We start from the raw sequence: 26,599 nt of genomic DNA, 5'->3' as shown, positions 1-26,599 counted from the left end.
ATACAAACTCCAGATGATAAGCTAGACACCTGGGATCTTCTAAAAATTGAATATTTATGCTCATCGAAAGACTTCACCAAAAAAGTGAAAGAGAACCTGCAGACTGGGGAAAAAATTCTGGCTATTACAAATCTGATAAAGATCTAATCTCCAAAATCTACAGGAAAACACAACACCTCTACAACAAAAAGACAAATAATCCAATTAAAAAATAGGCAAAGGAAATGAACACACACTTCACCAAAGAGGGCATTCAAGTGGCTATCAGACACATGAGGAAAGGCTCTGTGATCACTAGCCCTTAAAGAAATGCAAATCAAAACCACAATGAGATACCATCTCACGCCCACACTACAGGCAGGAATCAAAAAAACAAAATAACAAATATTGGAGAGGCTGCAGGGAGATTACCAAGGCTCACCAAAAGAAAGAGGCATGGTTATTTGCAGACAGGGAATGCAGCAATACCCAACAAGTAAGCCATTTTACTTCTATAAAGGTCCTTAGTGCCACTCCTGGGGCCCCAAAGTTAACCCAGATTCTTCTTCCTCTGGGCTTCTTTCCATAACACACACTCAGTCAATCATCCTGTAGATATCTCCTAAGGCAAAATCGGAAGCGAGACATTACCACTGCCAACTGCCTTTACCTAACATTCAGTGGGATAAGCAGGAAGGTACGTGAGAGAAGCAGAGGCTCCATTACTTTCTATAAGTAATGGTGATCATGTTAAAGTAAACTTCATGTTTCATCTATTCCATTTCATACAAACTAGTAGCTTTCAACTTTGAGGTAACTATGAAACCCATACCAAATTCCCACCTAAATGTGGAACCTCCAACGCAGTATAGATTAATGTGAGTAGTTTACAAGGCTTGTGTGATCTACTTTTACATTTTCTTCTGATTAGAAACAGCTTGATGATGAACAAATAAAAACATACAAAAAAGACACCTTATCCCCTTAAGGGTATGGCTGAAATCCTAAAGGGTTATTTTGCTGGCTGGAGGGACACTGGTGGGGGTGTTCAGTCAAACAATGACTTTTGATAACAAAATGATGATTAAGACAGGCTTCAACATGGAGCTTCTTACCAATAATCATTGTAGTGAATAGGTCTCTATATAAGAAAGTAAACAGGAAAGGTTCATACCAGGCCTCAACTCCCACAATCGCAGTCACTATGTAGACAAAAGAAATAGTCTGGAAGGAAAATGCAGACAAAGCATACAGAGGCATTAACACCTGGACAGTTCAGGGAGTCAATAGTGCCTTATGCAGCATAAGTCTAGTCAGACAGTTTTAGTAAAAGCAAGAAGTACGCTTCAACTTGATATTGTGGCAAGTCTCCTTGCCTTTAAAAAAATTACTCTTAGCCAACAATGCCATAAAATAACTAACTTCTAAACAATGCAAGCAACTGGCCATGATTTTGAGCACTTCAAGGCACCTCATAAATTGGTTAAACCAAAAGATGATCGAATTTGCCCACCCAATCATTTCATTCCTCAAACCCACTCCAACTTCTGATTTATTTACTGGAACCTTGGGTGCGAATGGGCAAAATGACAACATGGAAAGCTGGCACTCAAAGGCAGGAAGAGTTAATAACAGCAAGCCTATTAAGAAGAGAAAACAAATTCTCTGTACTCAAAAGTTGAGGGTGAAGACAAAATACCAACAATTTAATTATATGTGCATATCTTTTTTTATGAAATCAACAGTTCAAATGAATGAATATTTTTTAAGAAATGATTGTTAATTGCTTGGTATAACAGTGGCATTGTGATTGTGCATGTTTTTAAAAGAGCCCTTATCATTTGGAGAGATTTACTAAAATACGTATGACATAATGTCAGGGATTTCCTTTAAAATAATTGCGGGGGAGGTGGTAAGGAAGGGTACTGACAAAACTAGGCTGGCAGTGTGATGGCAACCGCTGAAGCCACGTAATGGGTATGTAAGGGTTCACCATACTATTCTTTTTATTTTTATATATGTTTCAAATTTTCCATTGAAAAAAAAAAGCACATACCCGTTCTAACCAAAAAGTATAAGGGCAATAAAGAAGGAATGACAAAAACTTTCTGAAAAACTCATGGCAATGCTGGACATTTAGGGTAGAACATGTACTTACCACCTGACTAATGTCATATCCCCATGGCAGGAAAAGAATCCCTGTGTTATACTTTTCCCAGTGAGACAGTATGAAGGAAAACAAGACTACCCATAGCAGGAGATAAAGAACAAAAACACTGACACCAGTTGGTCCTCGTCCAAAGATGGAATACACAGTTACAACAAAGTAAACACATGACCAACTATCCAGGCCATGGTCAAAAAGCTCCCCTAGCGGAGTGCTGGAATTGGTTCTTCGGGCTTGCTTTCCATCCACACCATCTGGAACAGAAACACATGCCACAGGAAAAAGGTCAACATCTGTACCAGTAAAGAAAGTCTTCTTTAATCAACTGCGAAAAAACCATCAACATATCACAAGAATGTTACCTAAAGTATAGCTATGCTAGCCAGTACTAAAAAAAAATTCAACCTTAATTCTCACAATTCAAAGATTGTGGAAATAAAGTCTATAATGTCTTAAAGTTTAACCTAAAAATTAAAATATATTATAGCACCCTGAATGATCTGAAGAAGCTGCTTTCTAGTTGGATCCTGAATTGCTCCAAATCTGCCTAACAATTGGGTTGTTCTACTACTCTGGCCATAAATTCTCAAGCCTCCAGCAAACCTTCACTATCTATTCATTTATGATTCATCAAACGCTCCATCCTCTAGGATTTAAAAGCACTCTGTACTTCAGTCATGATAGCTATTTCATCCTGTTTGATATTATAGCCACTTCTCTACAGATCTATTGCCTCCATGAGTACTTTCAAAAAGGTTTTGCACATAGTAGCTGCTTAGCAAATGCAAGACTTAAAATTTATTGAAACTGTGCAATGCACTATATTCAATGAGTGAAGGTTACAAGGATGAATAAACTAAGTTTCTGCCCTCAGAAAGTTTACAACTGAGAAAGGAGACAGGATGTGAAATAATAACACAGGATGATTAAAGGTATGGTTTTTTTTATGTCACAAACCATAAAAAGTACAGAAGGGAGAAGGGTTCTCTTCAGGCTAATCTAGAATAGCTTTCCAGAGGAGATAAAATCTGAGTGGGGATGCAAAGAATGAGTTGGATTTCAGCAGATAAGATAAAGGAAAATACCCTTGCAAGAAAAGGGAGAGCTATCAGTAAAAAGACTGAGATGGAAAAGCACAATGCATGCTCAGGGAATGCCAAGTAATTTAGTCTGTCTAGAAACTAGTATGCGGAAGAAAGCAATAGAAAGAGGTCAGAAAGGAAGTTTGAGCCAGTTTCAAGGTTTTATGGAGTCTGGGGGGCTACAAGAAGTACCTGAGTAGGGGACTGACAACAGTAAAAGCAATGTTTCAGGAAGATTCACCTGACATCAGGTGAATGACAGACTGGAGAGAGGGGCACTATTAGCTGACCTAAATGAATACAGGATGCAGTGGGAATGAAAAGCTGGGGCCAGTTAGATATTAAGGGGGTAAATATGACAGGATGCAACAAAAGATAAGATGTGAAGTCTAAGGGCAAGGAGACAAAGGTGGCTTCTAAGTTCCCAGCCTGGGTAACTAAAAGAATGGTAGTGTTAATAGAATAAGGAAGTCAGAAAGAGGAGAAGGACTGATAGAAAACATGCTGAGTACAATTTCAGATACTGGAGTGCTGGCAGATATCCACATGATAATGTCAAGTGACTCAATCTAAGGGTACTAGCTACTAAGGCGGTAAAGGCTAGACACAGACATGGGGATCATCTTACTAGACTAAGTAAGAATCAAGATTACCACGGGAAGGAGGAGAATGAGAAAGCTAAGGATAAAGCATAGTGGGACACCTTCATTTAGGGGCAGAAAACACAGGAGCCTGTGAGAGTGAGAAGTATGATAAAACCTAGATCAAAATGAAGAGTCTGATTTTTAAAAAGATTTTTCTCCAGAAGAAATTTAGGGTTAGCTAAGTGCGCTAGAATTAGGCTAACTGTAACGGTTCAGATTCAAAGAATTACAATTTTCTTATAATGACTGTTTATCTTGCTCACCACAGTATTATCCCCAGTGTCTACCTCAGTTTGTGGCAAAGAGGGCCATAGTAAATACTCTTGAAGGAATATACGGATCTCAAACTCCTGCCCAAATATTACAGATCTCTTTTATATGAGATGAGAAGTTTACTCCTCCCTTAAGCAGCTAAAATATTTCCTTAAAGTCTTTTTTCGTTATTCATTGGCTTAACAATGTCCTATTTTCAGAGCAACTCATGTGCAGTTATTACAAACACTGAATTCATGAGTTATAAATTAATTAGGTTTTATACTTTTTCTCATTGAACCCATTCTAGCTCCACAACTCTGGGGTACAGATGTTTCAGGTTTTTTGTTGTTTTATTTCAGGAAGGTAATTCAGGATATACACTATGTATTACGAACAGACCCCCAGTAGGGCCTTGGGCAACACTCTGTGATCAAACATACTAATATTTTCTACAACAAAAGATATGAATAGTCACATGAGGCAGAATAAATAAAGATTATAAATTGTCTCATGTTAGTTCAAGACAGGTTTTGCAACAAATAGTTCACGTTAGGTCAGGATTTTTTGCTGGAATTGTGGACTTGAAACAACAGGTAGATGGTACAATAAATCAAAAGGCATCCGGCTCTTAAAAGTCAGAGCTCACAGGCCACCCTTACCTTCTTCCTAGTCCTCTCAGCAGTCCTTGGCAGCGAAATACTTTAGCACCATTTTCAAACCTCATCTTTAATGACACACATAAAAGCTTCTGCCTAAATATACAACTTTTAACAAAGCTTTCTCCCAATTCTTCCAAACTTCACTGATGTCTTGCTTCTCTAAACTCCTGAAGCTCTGGTCATCCACCACGTTAGCATTTAATCGTGTACCACATTAGGGTTTTAGGAGTGTAAGTCATTTTCATCCGGAGAGACCTAAGGAACTTAAAGTCTACTATTTTATAGGCATTTAGGAACTATTTACTGAGTATCTACTTTTTTTTTTTTTTGCCTACTATGTGTTCTAGACACTGGGGCTATAGCAGTAAACAAAACAAAGCACTGACCTTCCAGGAACCTACATGTGATACTATGTCACGTGGTTTTAAGTGCTATGGAGCAGGGAAGGAGAATAGAAAGAATGCGGGACAAGCACTCAGCTGCCAACCAAAAGGCCAGCAGTTTGAATCCACCAGCCACTCTGCGGGGGAAAGATGTGGCAGTCTGCTTCCATAAAGATCACAGCCTTGGAAATCCTATGGGGCTGTTCTACTCTGTCTTATAGGGTTGCCATGAGTGGAAATCAACTCAACAGCAGTGGGTTTGGTTTTTTTTTTTTTTTTTTTTTGGTTTTATATCAGTATTGCATCCAAAAAATGATGTTCCTCTCCAGGGGTTGGCAAATATTTTTTGTAAAAGGTCAGACAGTAAGTATTTTAGCCTTTGTGGGCCATACTACTGTTGCAACTACTCAACTGTGGCATTATGGCAGGCAGGAAAGCAGCAATACAATATGCAAAAGAATGAGCACAGCTTTGCTCCAATAAAACTTTATTTATAAAAACAGGCAATGGGCCAGATTTGGCCTATGGACTGTAGCTGGCCAACTCCTATCTTATTCTTTGTCTCCCTACCAATTAATGACATTTTTTATAGAGAAACTAAAAAACGTGTGCATCAAATTGAACCAAATATTAATACACCTAATTAAACTGGACAGGCGCATTGCTGACAGATTTACCAGCCACTGACGGAAACGAGTATCTCCCATTGTCTTACCTAGAGTGTAGGCTATGAAGTTGAGGATGCCCACTACAATCCAGACCCAATCAGGCACATGCTTGTGATCTGGTGCTGCAAAGTAAAGCAACGAAAATTTTAGTGTAGTCTAAGTGCAACCAGTCCTTAAATTGCTAATAAGAAATGTTTCTGCTGTTAATTAGAGGCTAAAGTACTTTTACAACGTATTTTGAACACAGAACTAGGTAAACTATTACAATGTATCAGTAAACTCTGGCTAAAGCAAAGAAGTAACTCTTCAGTCCCTTTTAATATTATTGTACAGTAAATATTTATTTTCAGCTTTAATCTTAACTCGAGACTGAGTGCTCATCTTGACTTGAAAATTATTGTGCCTAAAATGAAAAATTATATACTTTTCCAATTTAAAAAAGTTTGTGTTTAATCTAGTCCTCATTCCTTCTGATAAGAGCACAAACATGTATTGAACCTTTGCCTTTATTGACCCTTTACTCTCTCATTCTACTATTAATTAGCTAAACAAAAACCCTTTCATTTGGGTATAGATTACCTCAACTGGGGGACGCTGGCATCAGAATCATTCTGAGGTATCTGTACCTCACTTTTCCCCTATGACAGAATAACGAAGAATCTAGTCCTGGCTTTGTAATCAACCAGCAATGTGACCTGAAATGTAACATTCAACCTCTCCATCTTCTATTTCCCAAATATAAAATAAGGCATCTGGACTAGATAATTTATCTGGTCCTTTAAGTTCTAAGATTTAGAGAAATACTATCACTACTTATTTTTAATTCCCTTAATAACCAAGAGAAATAATCTTATTTAGAGTAGTCAGAGAAAATAATATTTCTAGTTACAAAGATCTACTTTTGAGGCTGTCCTGAGGATTAAAACACTTAATAGCAGAATCATGCTTAATGAAATTTAATCTGACTCATTGTTCAAACGGAACCTGAGGATCTTGTAGTGCTTCAGAGTTGGCATTTAAGACTTCAGTTACCATTTTACTATATGTACAGAAGTAATGGCTAGAAGTTTGAGTTGATAAAGTTTGGCATATGTGTAGTTTCAATATTTGGAATGTCTAGAATTTCAAAAGTCATAAGCGTTTGAAACACTGAATTTTACTACAAAAACATTGTTCTCAGTGGTTGTTAACTTCCCCAAGTCAGCCCACAAAAGCCTGCTGAACTTCAACAGATGAATTATAATACTAAAACTCCTAGGTATATCATTCATAAGTATTCCTACTGGAAAATATCTTTTCTGTCTTAGAATGCAAAACATGATCATCTACCTCTATCTGTCTATTCCTCTCAGCTCAACCAACTGGCGAAGCAATGGAAACAAACCCTGTCTCCCACTATTGCTCTTCATCCCAAATATACTCCAGGACCTGAGATTCTTTCCTACAGCCTAAGGCAGAAGCTGGGTGTAAGATAAAATGAAGAATACACAAAGGGATAAAAGATATTGATGTGGGTGGGAGGAACCTGAAAACACATTCTTTACACAGCATACTTATTCCATAGGCAAGTTGGTATTATATTTCCAGAAATATATATTCATATGTATGGGCTATACATATGTATGGAAACATACTTAAATTATAAAAACATAACTTAGCTTCTGTTCACACTTCCGACATTTCCCATACCATTATAAAATATCCACAACTTTTCAGAGATATAAGCATGTTAATACAACCAGAAAATAACCACATCTCATTTTTTCTCTAGGCATTCTAAATTTTATATCCAAGTAATAATCTTACCTGAAGCATAAAAGTCAGGATCAAAGTATGCCATAAATAGAAAATTGAAGACAACCAACAGAAAGCCAGAAAAGGTTATCAGATTTGGAGCCAGCCAAGTAGGAAATACCTATTTTTTTTCAAAGAAATTATAAGTTAGTTAAAATAGATGACTCTCTCTAATATATACAGCAACATGTAAATCTGAGTCATAATAAACCTGTAAATTTGAAAGATCATATGCAGTTTTTTATATATTGAAATGTAAACCACAGTCTCTGCTTGATAGAAAATAAGCCTTTCTTCTTTTCACCCTCTATATTTTAATTTTTTCTATAATGAACTTTTATAATGATACAATCAAATTTATTTTAGAAAATTTTAAAAGGCACTTTACAAAGATGATAAGTTCTAGAGTAGAATCTCAAATTTCAACATCTTTTGATAAATCAAAAGTCAGGCAACGAAGGGAAGGCAGTTTATCAAGATATCACCATTAAACTGAGCGTTACGTTCACAACACCCATAAAATGACTTCAAATATTTACAACTTACTAAATTATCTTACCTTTACTACGTTGTTCCAAAATGGATGCATGACATATAGAGAGAGTGGATTGGTATCCACAGCACTGTACTGTTAAGAAATGAAACAAAATATTCACAATTAACCCTTGCATACTAGTAAACAGAACAGGATTTCTCAAATGGAAATAATGGTACCAAAAATAACCTGGAAAATACATTTACATGATGTCCTCATCTCAATTACAAAACCGAAACCACAACATAAATGGGACAGAGACTGTGAAGCCCGGTCAGACGGAACTTCTTTGGAGGACTGCCAAGGGAGGACGGGGTTGAATTTAAAGATCAACTTCTAAACCAAAGATTTAATCTTACAGTGGCTATTTCACCCACACATACTCATCTAGTGTCCAAATCACCAGAATAATCACCAATTCACCCTTCCCTCTCCATAAACTTTTATAAAATTACAGTATTTCAGTAGAGATGCCTATTGCTTACATGCTCTCCCAGTCACAGAGAGTCAGCGTGTCAGATTCAAACACTGATCTCACAGCCTTCTCAACCTCCTCATCCCTCCCAGCTTACGGGAATCTAGTTGTCTTTTTCCCCCAATTCCATTTCTAATACGATTACTAGCTGTGCAATTTCGGGTAAGTTACTTAACTTCTCTGCCTGTAAAATGAGATGATAGCCCTTACCTCAAAAGATTGCCATAAGAATTAAACCGATTAACGATACAGGTAAAGAAAGAGCTTGGAACAGTACCTGCCCCACAGTAAGTGCTATATAAGAACAGCTATCGTTAATAAACGTGTTTTAAGCACCAGAGGAATGACAGATTCCTTCATGTCAGGAGACTGGAGAGCATAAATACGCAAAGGAAGACAAAAATACATCAGGGTTTTGTGGTAGCTGAGCTTGCTTCTGAATTATTGAAATGGCTGGTAAAAATCCAAAGGAAATTTCAGCAAGTACATGTATGTAAATACATAGGGCTTTAAGAGTCATATTCATCGGACACACATGCGCTGGAGTTCCTGGCATGTGGAAGCACTCCCCAAGGTAAGGGGAAGAAGGGACACAGAATTGTTAAGAGACAATTCCCACCCTCAAAGAGTTCATAGTATTACCTGAGCTAATATTAACTAATCCGCCCATCTGACAATTAAACAATGTTCTACTAATCAAATGTTTGAAAAAGTTTCGATGATGTTTTGTCTCTATGTTTACTAGGTATATAAAATAAATAGTAAGCACTTCAGAGTCTAATTCTTTTAAAAATCATAATTAAAGATCAAAGTATCTTCCTGGATATTTATGAATATGCAGGAAATATTTTCTCATCAGTGTTTCGAGATTTAAATGAGTGATGGAAAAAAAGGAACTAGAACAGACTTAAAATATTATTATCAAAGACAGTTAACTAATGCACATCCATGTTCACTGCAGCATTATTCACAATAGCAAAAAGGTGGAAATAACCTAAGTGTCCATCAACAGATAAATGGATACACAAACCATGGCACATACATACAATGGAATACTCTGCAATGATAAAGAACAATCATGAATCTGTGAAACATCTCACGATATGGATGAATCTGGACGGCACTTAGGCTGAGTGAAATAAGTCAATCACAGAATGACAAATACCGTATGAGACTGCTATTATAAAAACACATGAAAACGTTTCCACACAGAAGCAATCCTTGATGGTTACAAGCGAGAGGAAGGATGAGGAGGGAAAGATGCTAACTAGACAAGTAGGTAAGTGGTAACTTGGGTGAAGGGTAAGACAGTACACAATACTGGGGAAGTCAGCACAACTTGACCAAGGCAAAGTTAGAGAAGCTTCCTAGACACAACCAAACATCCTGAGAGACCAAGTTACTGGGCTGAGGGCTGGGGACCATAGTCTCCAGGGACATCTAGCTCAACTGGCGTAACACTGTCTACAAAGAAACTGTTCTACACCAGACTGTGGTGAGTAGTGCCTGGACTCTTAAAAGCCTGCGAGCGGCCACCTAAGATACATCTACTGGTCCTATCTCAGCTGGAACAAAGGAGAATGAAGAAAACCAAAGGGAAAGATTAGTCCAAAGGACTAAAAATCCCATATGTATCAGGTCAATTCTGGCTCACAAAGACCTCATAGGACAGAGTAGAATTGTCTCATAGAATTTCTAAGAAGTGGCTGATGGATTCAAACTGCCAAACCTTTTGGTTAGCAACTAAACACTTAACCGCTGTACCACCAGGGCTTCGGTCCAAAGGACTAACGGACCACAACTACCATAACCTGTACTAGACTGAGCCCAGAACAACTAGATGGTGTCCAGTTACCACCACCGACTGCTCTGGTAGGGATCAAAATAGAGCGTCCAGGACAGAGCAGGAGAAAAATGTAGAACAAAATTCAAATCCACACACACACAAAAAAAACAGGCTTGCTGGTCTGACAGAGACTGGAGAAACCTCGAGAGTATGGCCCCGACACCCTTTTAACTCAGTACTGAAGTCACTCCCAAGGCTCACCCTTCAGCCAAAGATTAGATAGGTCTACAGAGCCAGTGATAACACACGTGAGAAACATACTTTGTAATTCAATTCATGTACAGGAGACTAATGGAAACCCTGGTGGCGTAGTGGTTAAGTGCTACGGCTGCTAAACAAGAGGTCAGTAGTTCAAATCTGCCAGGCAGTCCTTAGAAACTCTATGGGGCAGTTCTACTCTGTCCTATAGGGTTGCTATGAGTTGGAATCGACTCGACGGCAGTGGGTTTTATAGGAGACTAATGGGCACACCAGCCCTAAAGCAAAGACAGGAAGGCAGGAAGGGACAGGAAACTGGAAGAATGGAAAAAGGGAAACTGCAGTGGAGAAGGGGAGAGCGTTGACACATTGTGGGGTTGGCAAATAATGTCACAGAACAACTTGTGTATTAATTGTTTAATGAGAAACTAATTTGCTCTGTAAATTTCTACCTAAAGCACAATTTTTAAAAAAAGAGAGTGAGTTAACTACTAAGTCAAACGTTTCTTCAACAGACTCTCCACGTCTGAGGTTTCCTCATTTCTCCAACCCATTCTTAGTCAAACAGGATAAATGGGACCAAAGACTAGGAACAAGCAGTGAAAAGAAATGGGTAACGGGAGAATGCAGGTTTGCTTCTACTGGCCACAGTCAGAAGCTATGAAGCCGCATCCAGACTCTGAGCAGGAGCCTATTTAAATTACTATCACTGTTGCTGTTACTAATAACAACTTTCACCTGCATGGCAGTCTACCATATACAAAGCTTTGCACATAGTATGCATCACTATATCTGCACCTCTGCAGAAGGAAGGAGTCCTAAACTGACAAGACTGCTTGAATTTAAGTGTTCAGGCTGGAGGATGCAGAACAGACATGAAACCCTAAGAAGTGCTGACAGCCAGGTGGGAGGGCCCTGGCCTTCTCCACGTCATGGAAGTCTGCACTCAGACTCCTGTGATACAGCCCTCAGGTCTGTAACAATAAAGTAGATAATCAACTAAACTAGAAAATCACACATTGCAAGTCCACCTACAGCATAGTACAAAAGGTGTAAGAAGTTCAAATCTGAAGAAAATGGCTTAAAATATCATATGAATACCTAATGCAGTACACAAAGCACAAAGTTCTTAATTCAAATGTGTATTAAATGAGTCTCATGGAAATGAAGACCACTGACACTGCCATGTTGAATCAGTGATTTTAGTCAACTTCTTATAATTTTAACTTAGATCTAGAAGAAAGTCCTTAACTGATAATATTTTGATTTGAAAAGCTCCTTTTTTAAAATTCTGAAGCATTAACTCTAGATCTCTACTTCAGGAGAGCAGTTAAGATAGGAAAAGAATATAGAGTTAAGTACAAGAACGTCAGTTTACCTAATTGGGTTTCGGTTATTTAACATTTAATAATAGCTGATGAGCTCAAGTATAGCAAGAAAGATTAATATGAGATCACAAAAAAAAAAAAACTAGCAACAATAAACCTAAAGAACACTCTGTGCTCTAGTCTTACACACCCACGAATTTCTCAAAGTCCTATATCATTCAGTCTGAACAAAGATACTCTAAACTGTCTTGTGAATTAATAGGAGGGAGGAAGAGTGGTACGAACCTTCCACATACATGAAATAAGAAGTAAAATATCATTTAAAGGTGTTACACTAGATTTAGGTTGTTAATGCTTGCTAAATGTATCTTCATTTCCATTGGAATGATGTTTTGGTAGAAACCAGAAAACCTGAATGAGGTAGATAACCCACTGTAAAGGCCTACTGTGGCTTGCTTGGTCACAATCTATAGGGCCAAACTAAGCCTGCGTTTGAGAGGATCATTCCAAGGCAAAGCTTCAGAAGCAGTGGAAAACTCTGAGGATGTCTAATGTAATTCTCTAAAGCATGCCTGACTCTCACAGCTATAAAAATAGGTAAAAAGTCATCTAGCCTTTTTTTAAAAACCCCTGCTTACAAAGAACACAGTACCTCCAGAAGTAACCGAATCCAACGTAAAAGCAACTTTTCTACACACTAATAAAATCCTCGCCTCGCCCCAAATTTTTTATCCTGATTTTCATTTTGCTTTACAAAGTTAAGGAGAAAAGGGTCTAATTTTTCTTCCACACACTAGTCCTTCAAATATTTACTAGCTCCCCGTCACACATAAATCTTCCCTTCACCTGGCTGAACAAACCATGTTCCTTTTCCTGCTTCTTGTTTGCCACGGTTCCAAGCTCCTTCATTAGCTAGGTCTAGGTCTAGTTCTCTAAACCAGGGGTTGGCAAGCTTTTTCTGTAAAGGGCTGAACAGTCAATATTTTAGGCTTCGTGGGTCATATGGCCTCTGTTAACAACTACTGAACGCTGCCACTGTAGCTCAAAAGCAGTAACAGACATTAAAAAAAAAAATTCACGAAACTTCATTCACAAAACAGGTGATCTGGGGGCTTTAGTTTGCCAACCCCTGCTCCAGACCATCCAATTTGTCACTAAACCAATACAAAGGTGGGATCCAGAGCACAAATAATATTTCAAGACACATAAGCAGAAAGAAGAATATGACTATAAGCCCCTCTTCCTCAACATCTTATCTCTAACTGCTGCTCAACATACTGATTTCCTGTGGCAACGAGACCACGCTGCAGACTTACATAAGACTTTACAGTCCTCAGGCCTTTTCTACATGGGCTTCTAAGCCACCTTTTCCTAGTACTAATATTAGGCTGTTTGTTTAAACCCAAATATAAAAGTCTACATTTACCACCTCAATATTTCTTCTTGCTAAAGTAAGCTAATCTTTCCAATCTCTCCAGATCTTTTCAGATCCTGACTCAGTTATCCAAAATAAGAAATGGCTATCCCTTCTGAAAACCTCAGCATGTAACTCTGTTCACACCAGTTAATGCCCTCCTGTAAGTCTCTATAAAACTGCTGTTCAAGGTAGATCTTTCAAACACTTCTCTCAAGGTTGCTATTACCCTATATAATAATTTTTATTTAAGTATAGAATTCTGTACTGTCATCTAGGGCAATTATTTCTCTTACCCATATGAAAAGATTTTGATAAAGTCTTAATGAAAACCAGAACTACCTTAGAGTCAACATTTTGTCAAATATCAGAAATTGTCAAAAAAATTTTTACGTCGGTTCAAATCAGGAAATAAAGCAGATTTTATTCTTCATTCATTCAGTAAGTGAGTCAACAAATATTCATGATCGAGTGCCTATGATTTTGCCAGGCGCTGCCCTAGGCTGCTGGGAAGAAATGGTGAACAAGACCAAACTGTTTCCTGTGTTCACCAAGTTAGATGGTAAGCAAGAAAACAAATAATCACAAATTGTAACAAACTATGAAGGAAACAAGCAGGATGTTGTGGAAGATGACAACTGGGGCAGGGAGTGCGCCTCACTGGAGTAGTCAGAGAAAGCTTCTCTAAGGTAAGGACATCTGAGTTCTAAAAGATTAGAAGACAGTCAGGTAAAGAATGTATGAGCCATACAGTGAGTAAAAGAAGCCACACACTAAAGAGGACATGCTGTGGTGTCCATTTAGATGAAGTTCAAAAACAGACCAAATTAATTTATAGCAAAAGAAGTCAGAACAGTAGTTTAGTAAGAGGGACTGAATGGGGGCATTCTGGGGTACTAGAAATAATTATGTATCTTGATCTGGGTGATGATTATATGACTATATACATAGGTAAAAATTCATTAAGTTACACACTTAAGATCTGTGCACTTATATATAATTTATACCTTAAAAAAGAGAGAGAAAATAAAGACTGTATGTGTGACAATGTATATGCGTGTATGTGGTATATAAGTGTCGGGTGGGAAGGTACCTTCTGCCAAGATACCTTCTACGCAGAAGGAATGACAGAATGTACAGACCACAAAGCTAGATATACCTGAAATACTGAAGGAAGGCCAATATAGTTACAGCTTAGTGAGCAAGGACGAACAATATGAAATGAGAATGGAGAGGCGGGAAGGCACCACCCTACAAGACCACGGTGAGTTTGGATTTTATTCTAAGCACAATCCATGTTGTGATTTATATTTTTAAACAGTCACTCTGATTACAGTGTAGAAAACGGACTGAAGGCAGTGAGAGTGCATATGGAGAGACCAGTGAGGAGACTGTTACAGTACATGAGGCAAGGCACCACTGTGGGTTAGATAAAGAGCTGTTCAACGACTTCTGAATGACTTCAAAATACACAGTGATAGTGCCCGGCTTTGAGAAGGATATCGGAAATGTGAGTCCCCCCTTAATTTATGAAGAATATTGGCTCTAATTAAAGGATAAATAGGAAACCACCTCTTTAGTACTGTACTTTAAATCCTAAGAAAACTGAATTGGCATGCCTTTGAGCAAAACACTGAGCTTTAGACAACTTATTAATCAGACTGAGGCTATTGTCTCTACAATCCATAATAAGCAGCTTTGTCTGTCTTCTAATCAATATAAGGACTCTTACTGTCAAATGATTTTTAATACAAGTCCCATCTTATCCATCTGAAATACAAACCTAAGAGCTGTAAGACGTTTCACATAACTGTGGAAAGCCATAGAATGAGGCTTGAGTGCAAAATAATAACTCATAAACCACACTTATTGTTAAGCATTTCAGATGTATGCAAACTCAACATTTCTGATTTGTTTTAGTTACTTCCGAAATTCTAGAATTCAAAATCATTCATGGCTGCTTTATTTGAGGAATAAAAAGCCATACTGCCACAAAAAACCCATTTTAGTTCACAACTGGATTCACTGTATGACATCACAATGTTCACTGTACAGAGCCAACTTTCTAGGCGTCCCTCAAAATGAAAGAAACACGTATCATCAACGTCTCTTAAGAACTTTGGAGAGAAAAAAAAACATCAACTCTGTATTTTTCTTCCACTGCACAAGGAGGCTTGTCTGGTAGGGTATTCAGGTCAGTCGCTCCCTGAGAAGCACTGCTCTGGTGGAAACATTAACAGCACTCCCTCAAATCCTCACTGAAGGGAAAAGCCACCACCATCAATTTAGTGGTCAACACCGGTGCCTCCTTATGGAGACTAAAAATATTGCATTTCAAGCAAGAGACAAAGTATAATAAAATTCGGCAAGTAGTCACTAAATACCTTCTAAACGCAAGACATTGTGCTAGAAACAATCTAGTAAGATATAAAAAACACCAAGCCTGAGCTTAAAATGCAGAAAAACAGGTTGTATTAATCCTAGGACACAAATAAAAAGTTTCTTAATTTTTACCAGTACAAGATTTTAAGAACTACACCCAGAGAGAACATGACTCAGTGAGCAAGGAGATCTCCCTCCTATCGCTCAACACTTGTCATTTAGATCTGCTAACAAGTCCAAGCAAAGAAGGTGCTGAGAGAAGACTGGAGAAGAGCCAGAACAATGAGACGAGAAAAAGCAAATCATGATGACAAACAGGTTTGTCTGCTTGACTTAAAAAATCTATAATAAATTCTAACAAGAGATCAGATGAAAGATGAAAGGCGGGTGGAGTGAACTTGAAATCCCAAACACATGATAAACACAAGTAAGCCTTTGCAAATTCTTAAGTAGGAGAGTAGTATTTTTTTTAATTAATTTTTATTGTGCTTTAAGTGAAAGTTTACAAATCAAATCAATCTCTCAAACAAAAATGTACACACACCTTGCTATACAACCCTAATTGCTCTTCCCCTGATGAAACAGCACATTCCTTCCCTCCACAATCTCTCCTCGTGTTCATTCGGGCAGCTTCTAGCCCCCTCTACCCTCTCATTTCCCCTCCAGACAGGAGATGCCAACACAGTCTCATGTGTCTACTTGATCCAAGAAGCCCGTTCTTCACCAGTATCATTTTCCATCCCATATTCCAGTCCAATCCCTGTCTGAAGAGTTGGTCCCGGGAACCATTCCTGTCTTGGGCTAACAAGTCTGGGGACCATGACCTCTGGGGTCCTTCTAGTCCCAAACTGACGGTTAAGTCTGGGTTTTTTACTAGAATTTGGGGTCTGCATCCCACTGCTCTCCTGCTCCCTCAGGGGCTCTCTGTTGTGTTCCCTGTCAGGGCAGTCATCGGTTGTGGCCAGGCACCATCTAGTTCTTCTGGTCTCAGGGTGATATACTCTCTGGTTTATGTGGTCTTTTCTGTTTCTTAGGCTCATAGTTACCTTGTGTCTTTGGTGTTCTTCATTCTTCCTTGCTCCAGGTGGGTTGAGACCAATTGATCAATCTTAGATGGCCACTTGCTAGCGTTTAAGACCCCAGAAGCCACTCTCCAAAGTGGGATGCAGAATGTTTTCTTAATAGATTTTATTATGCCAGTTGACTTAGATGTCTCCTGAGCCATGGTCCCCAAACCCCTGCCCCTGCTTCGCTGGCCTTTGAAGCGTTCAGTTTATTCAGGAAACTTCTTTGCTTTTGGTTTAGTCCAGTTGTGCTGACCTCACCTATATTGTGTGTTGTCTTCCCTTTACCTAAAGTAGTTCTTATCTACTATCTAATTAGTGAATACCCCCTCCCCCCCCCTTCTTGTAACCATCAAAGAATATTTTCTTCTCTGTTTAAACCATTTCTCGACTTCTTATAATAGTGGTCTTATACAGTATTTGTCCTTTTGCAACTGGCTAATCTCACTCAGCATAATGCCTTCCAGATTCCTCCATGTTGTGAAATGTTTCACGGATTCATCACTGTTCTTTATTGATGCATAGCATTCCGCTGTGTGAATATACCATAATTTATTAATCCATTCATCCATTGATGGGCACCTTGGTTGCTTCCATCTTTTTGCTATTGTAAACAGTGCTGCAGTGAACATGGGTGTGCATTTATCTGTTCGTGTAAAAGCTCTTATTTCTCTAGGACATATTCCAAGGAGTGGGATTGCCGAATCATATGGTAGTTCTATTTCTAGCTTTTGAAGGAAGCACCAAATCGATTTCCAAAGTGGTTGTACCATTTGACATTCCCACCAGCAGTCTAGAAGTGTTCCAGTCAGGAGAGTAGCATTTGAGAAAAATTATTTATTCTGCCCATGGAACATTATTACATATAATTAAAAAGAGAAAGAAGTCTGAGGTTAAAACTTATCTGTGGGATCCAAGCTAGACACAGACTTCTAAGTTACTCTATCAGTCTGTCTACTAGGTTGTCACCTGTAACTTCCATTCCTAAAAATATACTTCCTCTTGGTATAACCTCCTGGGATGTGTGTATATGTTCCACACTAGCTAGCGTTCACAAGCAGGAAAGCACAAATGCGAAGCTTTCTTTTTTACTTATTTAACACTAACATAGCACTATGTGCCAGGCATTGTTCAAAGCACTTCACAAATATTAACTCATTCAATCCTGGTAATGACCCTATAAAGTAGGTGCTACCTCATTTCACAGATAAGAAAGCCTAGTTGGAGAGGCCAGGTTACCTGCTCAAGATCACACAGCTTGTGAGTTCTTTTAATTGGTCCCAAAGTTAATTATGTCTTCAAAAGTGTTTTTCTCAATTAAAGCTAACAGTATACGAAATGTTCTTAATAACCAACTAAATGTAAGATCAGCATACACAAGCCCACTTGCCCCTACTAATAATGTTAAAACTGGGGAATAGAAAAGTAAACAAAATCAATTTTTTCTTTTTCACCGTATTTTTTCCCATTGGCAAACATTAGTCACATACCTAAATAAGGATGTAACTGAAGGTCTTTATTCTAATGTTTAGAAAAGACCTGGCAATCTGCTCCCATAAAGATTACAGCTTAGGAAACCCTAGGGGGCAGTTCTATTCTGTCCTATAGGGTTGCTATGAGTCAGAACTGAATCGATGGCAGTGGGGTTATTCTAATGTTTATATATCTTGGAGAAAAACACCCAGTAACTAGAAGGTAGAGTTTATACTTCATTCTCAGTTCTGAGAGGCAGCACAGCACATGGAATCTGCAATCTTAGCTCCACCACTCACTAGCTGTGGGAACTGCAGCAAGTTACTTCAACTCTGTGCCTCAGTTTCCTTCTCTGCAAAACCAAGGTAACAGTAACTTTACCTTACGTGGCACCTGAGACTATTAAATGAAATAAAACATGTGAAGCACTCCACCTAGTCAGTCACCATGCTTTGTCCATTTTAAATCTTAAATCAAGAGTCACAAACTCATATGGTCACAGGGATCAGGCAGGTAAATTAAACAAAACAGGCCTTCATGAAATGATACAGACTAGTAAGGAAATGGCAAACTAGAGAGCAAATGCCTTTTTTAAAGAGGGCAAGCACTGATCCTTGACAAGAGGAAGCTCAGGCCCAACACTGTCCAATATTGTGGATTTTCGAGAGAATCCAGAAATTTGCATTTTTATGGGTAATATCCTAATTTTTGAAACAAAGTAAACGTGGGCCAAATTAAACTATTTGTTGGCCAAATTCAGTGTCTGAGTAACCAATCTTGTCCTCCATCTTTAGGACAATCCTTAAAGGTCTCCAGATCACCTAACAGCGAGCCCCATAAACCCTGCCTCCACCATCCACCCATCTTCCACAAGCTACCAGGATGCACTCCCTAAAATTAAAATCTGATCCTGTTTAAAATTCTCTAGGGGGCTCCCTAAAATTTGTTAGCACTACAGTGTACCCAAGAACCACCTGAAATGTGTTTAACATGCAGATAATAGCAGATCCAATCAGAATCTCCCAAAGTGGGCCCAGGAGTATATTGTGTAAACACCTTCCCCTGGTGATTCTGATGCCAATAGTCCTTGAACCAGACACACACTGATCTAAAGGGTAAAATCCAGAAGGCCTTTACATCAAATCTTTCCCCTCTGATAGGGCCCCACCTTCCTCTCCAGTCTCATCTCCTGCCACTCCACCATCATGCATAACCCCCTCATCTCACCCCTTACTGCTCCCAGAAAACACTCTCTCAGATCTCCACACTTCGCACTACTCTGCCTGTTCTGCAACGCTTTTTCTCCCCTTTTCACCTAGTAATGTTGGGGCCTAATCAGCCTTCACCGTTCTAGACTGAGCTCTGCCTTCACCTCCATCCCCTCTCTGAAGCCTACCTCGGCTTGAACCCCTGGCTCTGGAAGCTGCCTCCTCTCCTCCCCCATAGCACCCAGGCACTCACCTGACTGCACTCAGTAACTATAACTGTTTATTTACATGTCCATGTGCCCTCACGCTGGATTCCTTGAAGCCAAGAACTTTCTTAGCATAATTTTGCAGCCCCTATGCTGTGCCTGACAGAGTGGGCTCTCAAATGCTTGTTGGATAAATAAAATCAAACCATATGAACCAGTAAGATGCAAGGCCAGATTCTGGTTCCTGAACATTATCAAAATGTACAGCCTCTCTCTACTAATTGTAATACTTATGAATTCACAAGTATCACAATTCCTGTAATCAGGTTGTTGATAACCAAGTTAATTAACTACCATAATACAGAAACTAATTCATCCTGAAATTATATTCTTAAAACCAAGCAAGATATTTGGTTTCAAGAATTTCACAAAACACTTCTTCTCTAAAGCAAATTGATACAATTTAAAACTAACTGCTACACTATCAATTAAAACTATGCCTTCCCTAGGTCAGATTAGTAAATCACAATAGAAGTTTCACCCTTAGATAAGTGGGAAAATTCCTCAACTCTAAAGACTTGTTCAAAAGAAGGGACAGGTGGAGGGGAGGAACAATAAGCCTGAAATTCCTGAACCTAACCCTCCGAAGTTACATTAATAAGCAACCAAGAGGAACAACGGTACTTAAACTCCCGACACCCTTCAAATTCAAAATACAAATGTATCCTTCCAATAGCCAGGAGAGGCACAGCTCCTTTTACCATACTTCCAAAGCGGCTTATATTCTTTTATACTTTCATTCCTGCAATGTGTACTTGCTAGCACCTATTCTGTTCATGAAAACCCTGGTGGCATAGTGGTTAAGAGCTACGGCTACTAACCAAAGGGTCAGTAGTTGCAATACGTCAGGTGCTCCTTGGAAACTCTTACAGGGCAGTTCTACTCTGTCCTATACGGTCGCTATAAGTAGGAATTGACTCGATGGCAGCGGGTTTGGTTTTTTTGCTTTATTCTGTTCCTGGAGCCCTGGTGGCGCAGTGGTTAAAAACTATGACGCCTAACCAAAAGGTCAGCAGTTCGAATCCCCCAGCCGCTCTCTGGAAACCCTATGGGGCAGGTCTACTCTGTCCTGTAGGGTCACTATGAGTCAGAACCAACTTGATGGCAACAGCTTTTTATTATGTTCATGGTACTGTGCTACACCTTGGGTACATGTTGAACATGACAGCCATTGGTCCAGCCCTCCCCAGAGCTCACATCCAACAGAGAAGGCACTCATTATTCAACAAACTTTAATAAAACTGCGGTAGGTAACACAGTGGAGAAGCACGAGTGTTAGGAAAGCACATACTATAGAATCCATCCCCTGCTTTCTTCTGCAATGAAAATCAATTGTCTTACAGTTTCTCACTACAGAAACCTAATTACCAAGCCACATGTACACTCCTTCAGCAGTATTCTGTAAGACTGCCAGGTTTCCAACTGCAGCTCTCACATGTACCTCTAGGGAAGGTAAGAAATTAAACTAGTTCAAAAGTAATTTTCCACCAGCTCCTTTTATCGTATCAATTTTTCTCTACATTTTGTTGCTCTACTACACAGGGTCACACCAGGGAATAAAAATCCCTTTTGAGTGTTTTGAGTCCCTACCAACTTATGGGGTGACTTCTATTTAACAGCTCTTTTAATTCAGTAAGCATCTATAGAGTACTTACTACCTGAAGACCACACGATGCGAATGCAGTGACAGGAAGAAAAAATCTCTAGGTGCAATGCACAGTCCAGCAAAACAGACCACAGTTTTCCTTCAAACATGCTTGGATTTGTATTTTTAATATCAATACAGCAGTGTGTAAAGAAGCATCTACTGGAAGAAAGTTTAGGTGATAAACTTGTGCTCTCTTTTTTTTTTTTTTTTAAGGAAGCCTCATTAAACACTGGACACTTGCTAAACTAACCTTTGTTTTCCAAGATGATAGGAAATCTGCTGTCAGACACAGGAACTGAGTCAGATAACGGAAGAGTGGAAAAAGACGAGAGGAGAAAATTGGGCAAAAATTTTTTTTTTATCTAGTTTGAAAAATATAAGTGAAAACTGCTTATAAGAAAAAGTAGATTCCCTATTATAAACACTGCTGCAAATGAAACAGTTATTCTATTGGCACTTACTCAGAGTAAGGAAGAAAAAATTTGACATGTCAATATTTACAGTGCAGAGCGGATAACAGGAAAGGGGTAGAAGGAGAGGAGAAACAGGAGATAATTGGGTTAATGCCCTTCTGAAATGAAAGTTGTTAAGCCCTGGCCTGAGTTACCAAGGAGGCTCTGGAATCTCTTTCCACTTAGGTTTTCAACACAAGCCAGTGCCGCAGTTCAGAAGGGAACGACGCAGTACTGCCTGAAAGCAGAGGGTGTACCACGGGACTTTCTAAGGTCCCTTTCAGTTTTCCCAATTCCAATTAAACAAAATCCAGTATAATATTGTCAGTTATTCAATCAGTCCACAAATGCTTACCAGGTGCCTAGTATGTACACAAGAAGCCCTGGTGGCGTAATGGTTAGGCACTTGGCTGCTAGCCAAAAGGTTGGTGGTTCGAACCCAGCCAGGGGCTCCATGGGAGGAAAGACCAGGTGATCTGCCTAAAAAAGATTAGTCAAAAAACCCTGTGAGTCCCCAGCCACAAATGATGACTGCCCTGACAGGAAACTCAACAGAGAAACCCTAAGGGAGCAGGAAAGCAGTGGGATGCAGATCCCATATTCTTGTAAAAAGACCAGACTTATTGGTCAGACTGGGACTAGCAGGACCCCGGAGGCCATGGACCCCACACCTTCTATTAGCCCAGGGCAGGAACCATTCCCAAAGCCAACTCTTCAGACAGCGATTGGACTGGAATAGGGGATGGAAAATGATACTGGTGAAGAAGGAGCTTCTTAGATCAAGTGGACACATGAGACTATGTTGGCATCTCCTGTCTGGATGGGAGATGAGAGGGCAGAGGGGGTCAGAAGCTGCCCGACTGAACACGAGGAGAGAGAGTGGAGAGAAGTATTGTGCTATCTCATTAGAGGGAGAGCAATTTGGAGTGTACAGCAGGGTGTATGTAAATTTTTGTATGAGAGACTGACCTGATTTGTAAACTTTCACTTAAAGCACAATAAAAATTAATTAAAAAAAAAAAACGCTGTGGGGCAGTTCTACTCTGTCACATGGGGTCACTATGAGTTGGAATCAACCTGATGGCACCTACCAACAATAAGAGCACAAGACACTGCTCAAGTTATGGTGGTACCTAATGGTGCAGCGGGTAACACGATCAACTGCTAACTGAAAGGTTAGTGGTTCAAAACCACCAGCGGCTCTGCAGGAGGAAGATGTGGCAATCTGCTTCTGTAAAGATTTATAGCCTTGGAAACCCTATGTGATTGCTATGAGTTGGAACTGACCTGAAAGCAGTGGGTTGTTTTTGTTTTGTTTTTGTAAGACAGGCTTAACTACTTGGGCATTATATTTAATGTTAAAGAACTAATTCCATACTTAATTATAATTAGAAGTGCTTAGAAGGTAGCAGAGGGTACTATGAGAGCACATTTAAGAGGAAAGGAGGTGCTTATAGGTTTCTCTGAGGAAGCGACACTTAAGCTAAGATGTAAAGATGAACACGAGTGGGGAGGGGGGCTGCATTCCTGGCTGACACAACAACATTAAGTGGAAAATTTGAAAAAGGTGGGGGGAGGGGGGAGACTGGGAGATGTAGACAGTGAGTGGCATGGGATGAAGCCAGTGACATAGTTAAGGTAAGGACCAGATCGTGCAGAGGCATGTAGATCATGTTACAGAGTTTTGGACTTCATTCCGAAAGCAATGCCAACACAGTGGAGGGTTTTAGCAAAGGAGTGATGTGACTAAATGCATATTTTTTTAAAAGATCACTATGAAACATAAAGGACTGGTAGGGCAAAAGTGGATGTGGCTGAGTAAGAAAATAAAATAGTATGATCCAAAGTATAAAATAAAGCATCCAGGAGTCCACACTGATATAAATAAATGACTAAATAAGTGACTACACACGGGAGAAAAGACAAATCTCCCATGCAGAAGAGTTCCAAATAATTTATGTAGATACTCTGCTCTCAATGAGGTGAAGCATAACTCTCCACTCCTAAAGTGCGGGCTGTCCACTGTCTTGCTTCCAAAGAGTACAGTACAGAAATGGGATAAAAAGAGTAACTTCATGGTGGAAGAACCAATAAAAGGACAAATGCTACCTCCACCAGGTGAACGAGATCAACATAAATCATGTTGATAGCATGTCCCGTTGATATGATTGAGAATGGCATTTTACTTCTATGGTCTCCTTCTCAAAACCTATAACCCTTGTCTAACCATTAAAAAAAATCACACCAATTCCAATTGAAGGACATTCTATAAAATACCTGACCAGTATTCCTCAAAAGTATCAAGATGATCAAAAACAAGGAAATACCAAACGCACTGCAGTCGAGTGGATGCCGACTCATAGCAACCCTATAGGACAGAGTAGAACTGCCCCAGTTTCCAAGGATTCGAACTGCCGACTTTTCATTAGCAGCCATAGCACTTAACCACTATGCCACCAGGGTCCGAGAAAATGTCAAAGCCAAGATGAGCCTAAGGAAACATGACAGCTAAATGCAGTGTGGTATTCTAGATGGAATCCTGGAACAATAAAAGCACATTAAGTAAAAACTAAGGAAATACAAATAAAACATGGGCTTCAGTTAATAATAATGTATGAACACTGGTTCATTAACTGTGACGAATGCACCATGTTAACGTCAAATGTCAGTAATATGTAAAACTGGGTGTGTGGTATATGTGAACTCTCTGTACCAACCTCACAATTTTTCTGTAAATATAGAACTACTCTAAAATAAAGTTTTGGTTGTTTTTTTTTAATGTGAATGTGGAGAGAGAGGTAATAAAGTGACTCTTCTAGTTTAGGCTAAAAATGATAGAACACACAGAACCTGGTGATTCACTGGCCTGGGGGGCGGGGGGCGGGGCGGGGCGGGACAGGAATGGCCTGAGAGTGAAAAGGTACCAGGTAACTAAGACGAAAGTTTAAAAGCCCAGCTTTCAGGCTTGGGCAACTTGTTGGATGGAGGAGTCATTCCCTGAAAAGAGAATATCGGGGAGGAACCAGATTTGGTGAAAAGTTAACAACCAGCATTTACTGGGGGCTCATTATGTGTCAGGTGCTTTACATACATTATCTCAAATCCTTATGATCATTTTTTACGGTAGAGATTGTTATCCCGCTTACAAAGATAAAAGAGGAACCGAATGGGGTTTAAATGACTTGCCCATGGCCAAATAAACTGGATTTTGCTATCAGGTGTATATGTACTCCAAAGCCCGCCTCTTTCCACTGCACAGTCCCTTCCTGCGCACACTTATTTCATCTGGCCGAGCAAGCGCCACCAGCGACTGCCGAGGAAGGCTGCCTCTGCTAGGAGTGGGGCGCAGCAGCAGAATGGCCTCAGTAAGTCACTCCGCCTCCCGCGCCTCGTCTGCCGAACGTTCATCTCCATCTCTGAAGTTGTATGCAGGAGAGGAGGTAGAAACTTCATTAAGACGAAGGCAATTAAACAAAACCGAGGGCGACTGCACCACCCTTCGGGGGCTTTCAAAATAATAAAGAGAGAAGGGACTTCTCTAGTTCGATTATCGGCGAGCGGTCTCGTACGGGAAAGGAAATCCCCCGGAAGGGACCAAGTCGGGACAGCGGACCTCGGGTGCTCTCACGCACCCTGACCCCAAACCCTCGCACTCGGCAGGACCCCCAGAAAAACGCCCGCCAGCCCGCCCGGAGCCAGGCAGACAAGGTGACACGGACGGCGCCGGCCCCTCAGTCGCCTGGGAGAGGCCGGGGCAACGAGGAGGGAAAGGAGCGTCCGCGGGCCCCGCGCTACCTTGTACTTATCAAAGCCGGCCAGCTGCTCCGGGCTCACGTACTCGTAACCAACCATCATGACGACCCGAAGATCGAGCGCCCACTCGGCAGCGACTCTCCGCGAGGAGGTGGTAAAACACGAGCACCGCACCGGCCGCGCAAGGCTGGAAGGGCTGGGCAGGCGGAGAAGAGCGGCGCTCCGCCCAACGCGCACGCGTAGCCTCCTCGGCCACTTCCGCCGCCTCCCGGCGCGCAAGCGCAGCGCCCACGTCTCACCACCCCCACGTGGGAGGGTTGCTAGCCGGCTCGTACGCCCCGCCCCCTGCGCTGCCGCAGTCCAATCGGCGTAGATCAGGCAACACTAAGACCTGCCTTTCAGGTCCCCTCCTTGCTTCATTTGCTAGCGTCAAAATTCGTGAGCTGAGGTAAGGCGAGGGGCCTGATGGCGCAGTGGTTAAAGCGTTGGCTGGTAACTGGAAAGGTTACCAGCCGCTATTTGGGAGAAAGATGTGGCAGTTGGCTTCCGTAAAGATTACAGCGTTGGAAACCCTATCGGGCAGTTGTACTCTGTCCTCCAAGGTCGCTGTAAGTCAGAATGACCATGAGTTTTGGTTTAGAGGTAACGCAAGGGGAGAGGTGAAAGGTCAGTTTCCCAGCAGGCCCTGCTCCTCATCGCTTTAGCAGGTGGGCATTTATATGGTATGTGCATCTGGGTGGATATTTGGGCATATCCTGTTAGTGCTGGGGTAGGGTGGTTGCGTGTGAACCAGTTCAGCAGTACCTTAATAGGCCTTAGTTCCCTCTCTCTATAGTGAAGTAAAAGAGTAAAGAAAAGGTCTGTGCCCCAGTACCTGCACGATGCACCGCACGCAGTGGGGCTTAATGAACATGGTTTGATGCAGG

At 40.3% G+C, this 26,599-nt stretch overlaps 1 protein-coding gene across 1 annotated transcript in view; it reads right to left on the bottom strand.

Moving 5' to 3' along the window:
- The window catches only part of SELENOI (selenoprotein I), a 50,861-nt gene extending 24,968 nt beyond the window's left edge, over positions 1-25,893 (bottom strand). Inside the window, exons 1-6 of the mRNA XM_010591975.3 lie at positions 25,716-25,893; positions 8,191-8,259; positions 7,644-7,752; positions 5,885-5,959; positions 2,138-2,400; positions 1,095-1,203 (exon numbers count right to left, since the gene is read on the bottom strand). Of these exons, the coding sequence (XP_010590277.2) occupies positions 1,095-1,203; positions 2,138-2,400; positions 5,885-5,959; positions 7,644-7,752; positions 8,191-8,259; positions 25,716-25,775 (685 nt within the window). The 5' untranslated portion in view covers positions 25,776-25,893. The remainder of the gene's footprint in view (positions 1-1,094; positions 1,204-2,137; positions 2,401-5,884; positions 5,960-7,643; positions 7,753-8,190; positions 8,260-25,715) is intronic.
- Positions 25,894-26,599: the final 706 nt, after the last annotated feature.

This window comes from Loxodonta africana, chromosome 12, assembly GCF_030014295.1.
Source record: "Loxodonta africana isolate mLoxAfr1 chromosome 12, mLoxAfr1.hap2, whole genome shotgun sequence".
In the NCBI taxonomy this organism is placed as follows: domain Eukaryota; kingdom Metazoa; phylum Chordata; class Mammalia; order Proboscidea; family Elephantidae; genus Loxodonta; species Loxodonta africana.
This window is presented reverse-complemented; position numbering and strand designations above follow the sequence as displayed.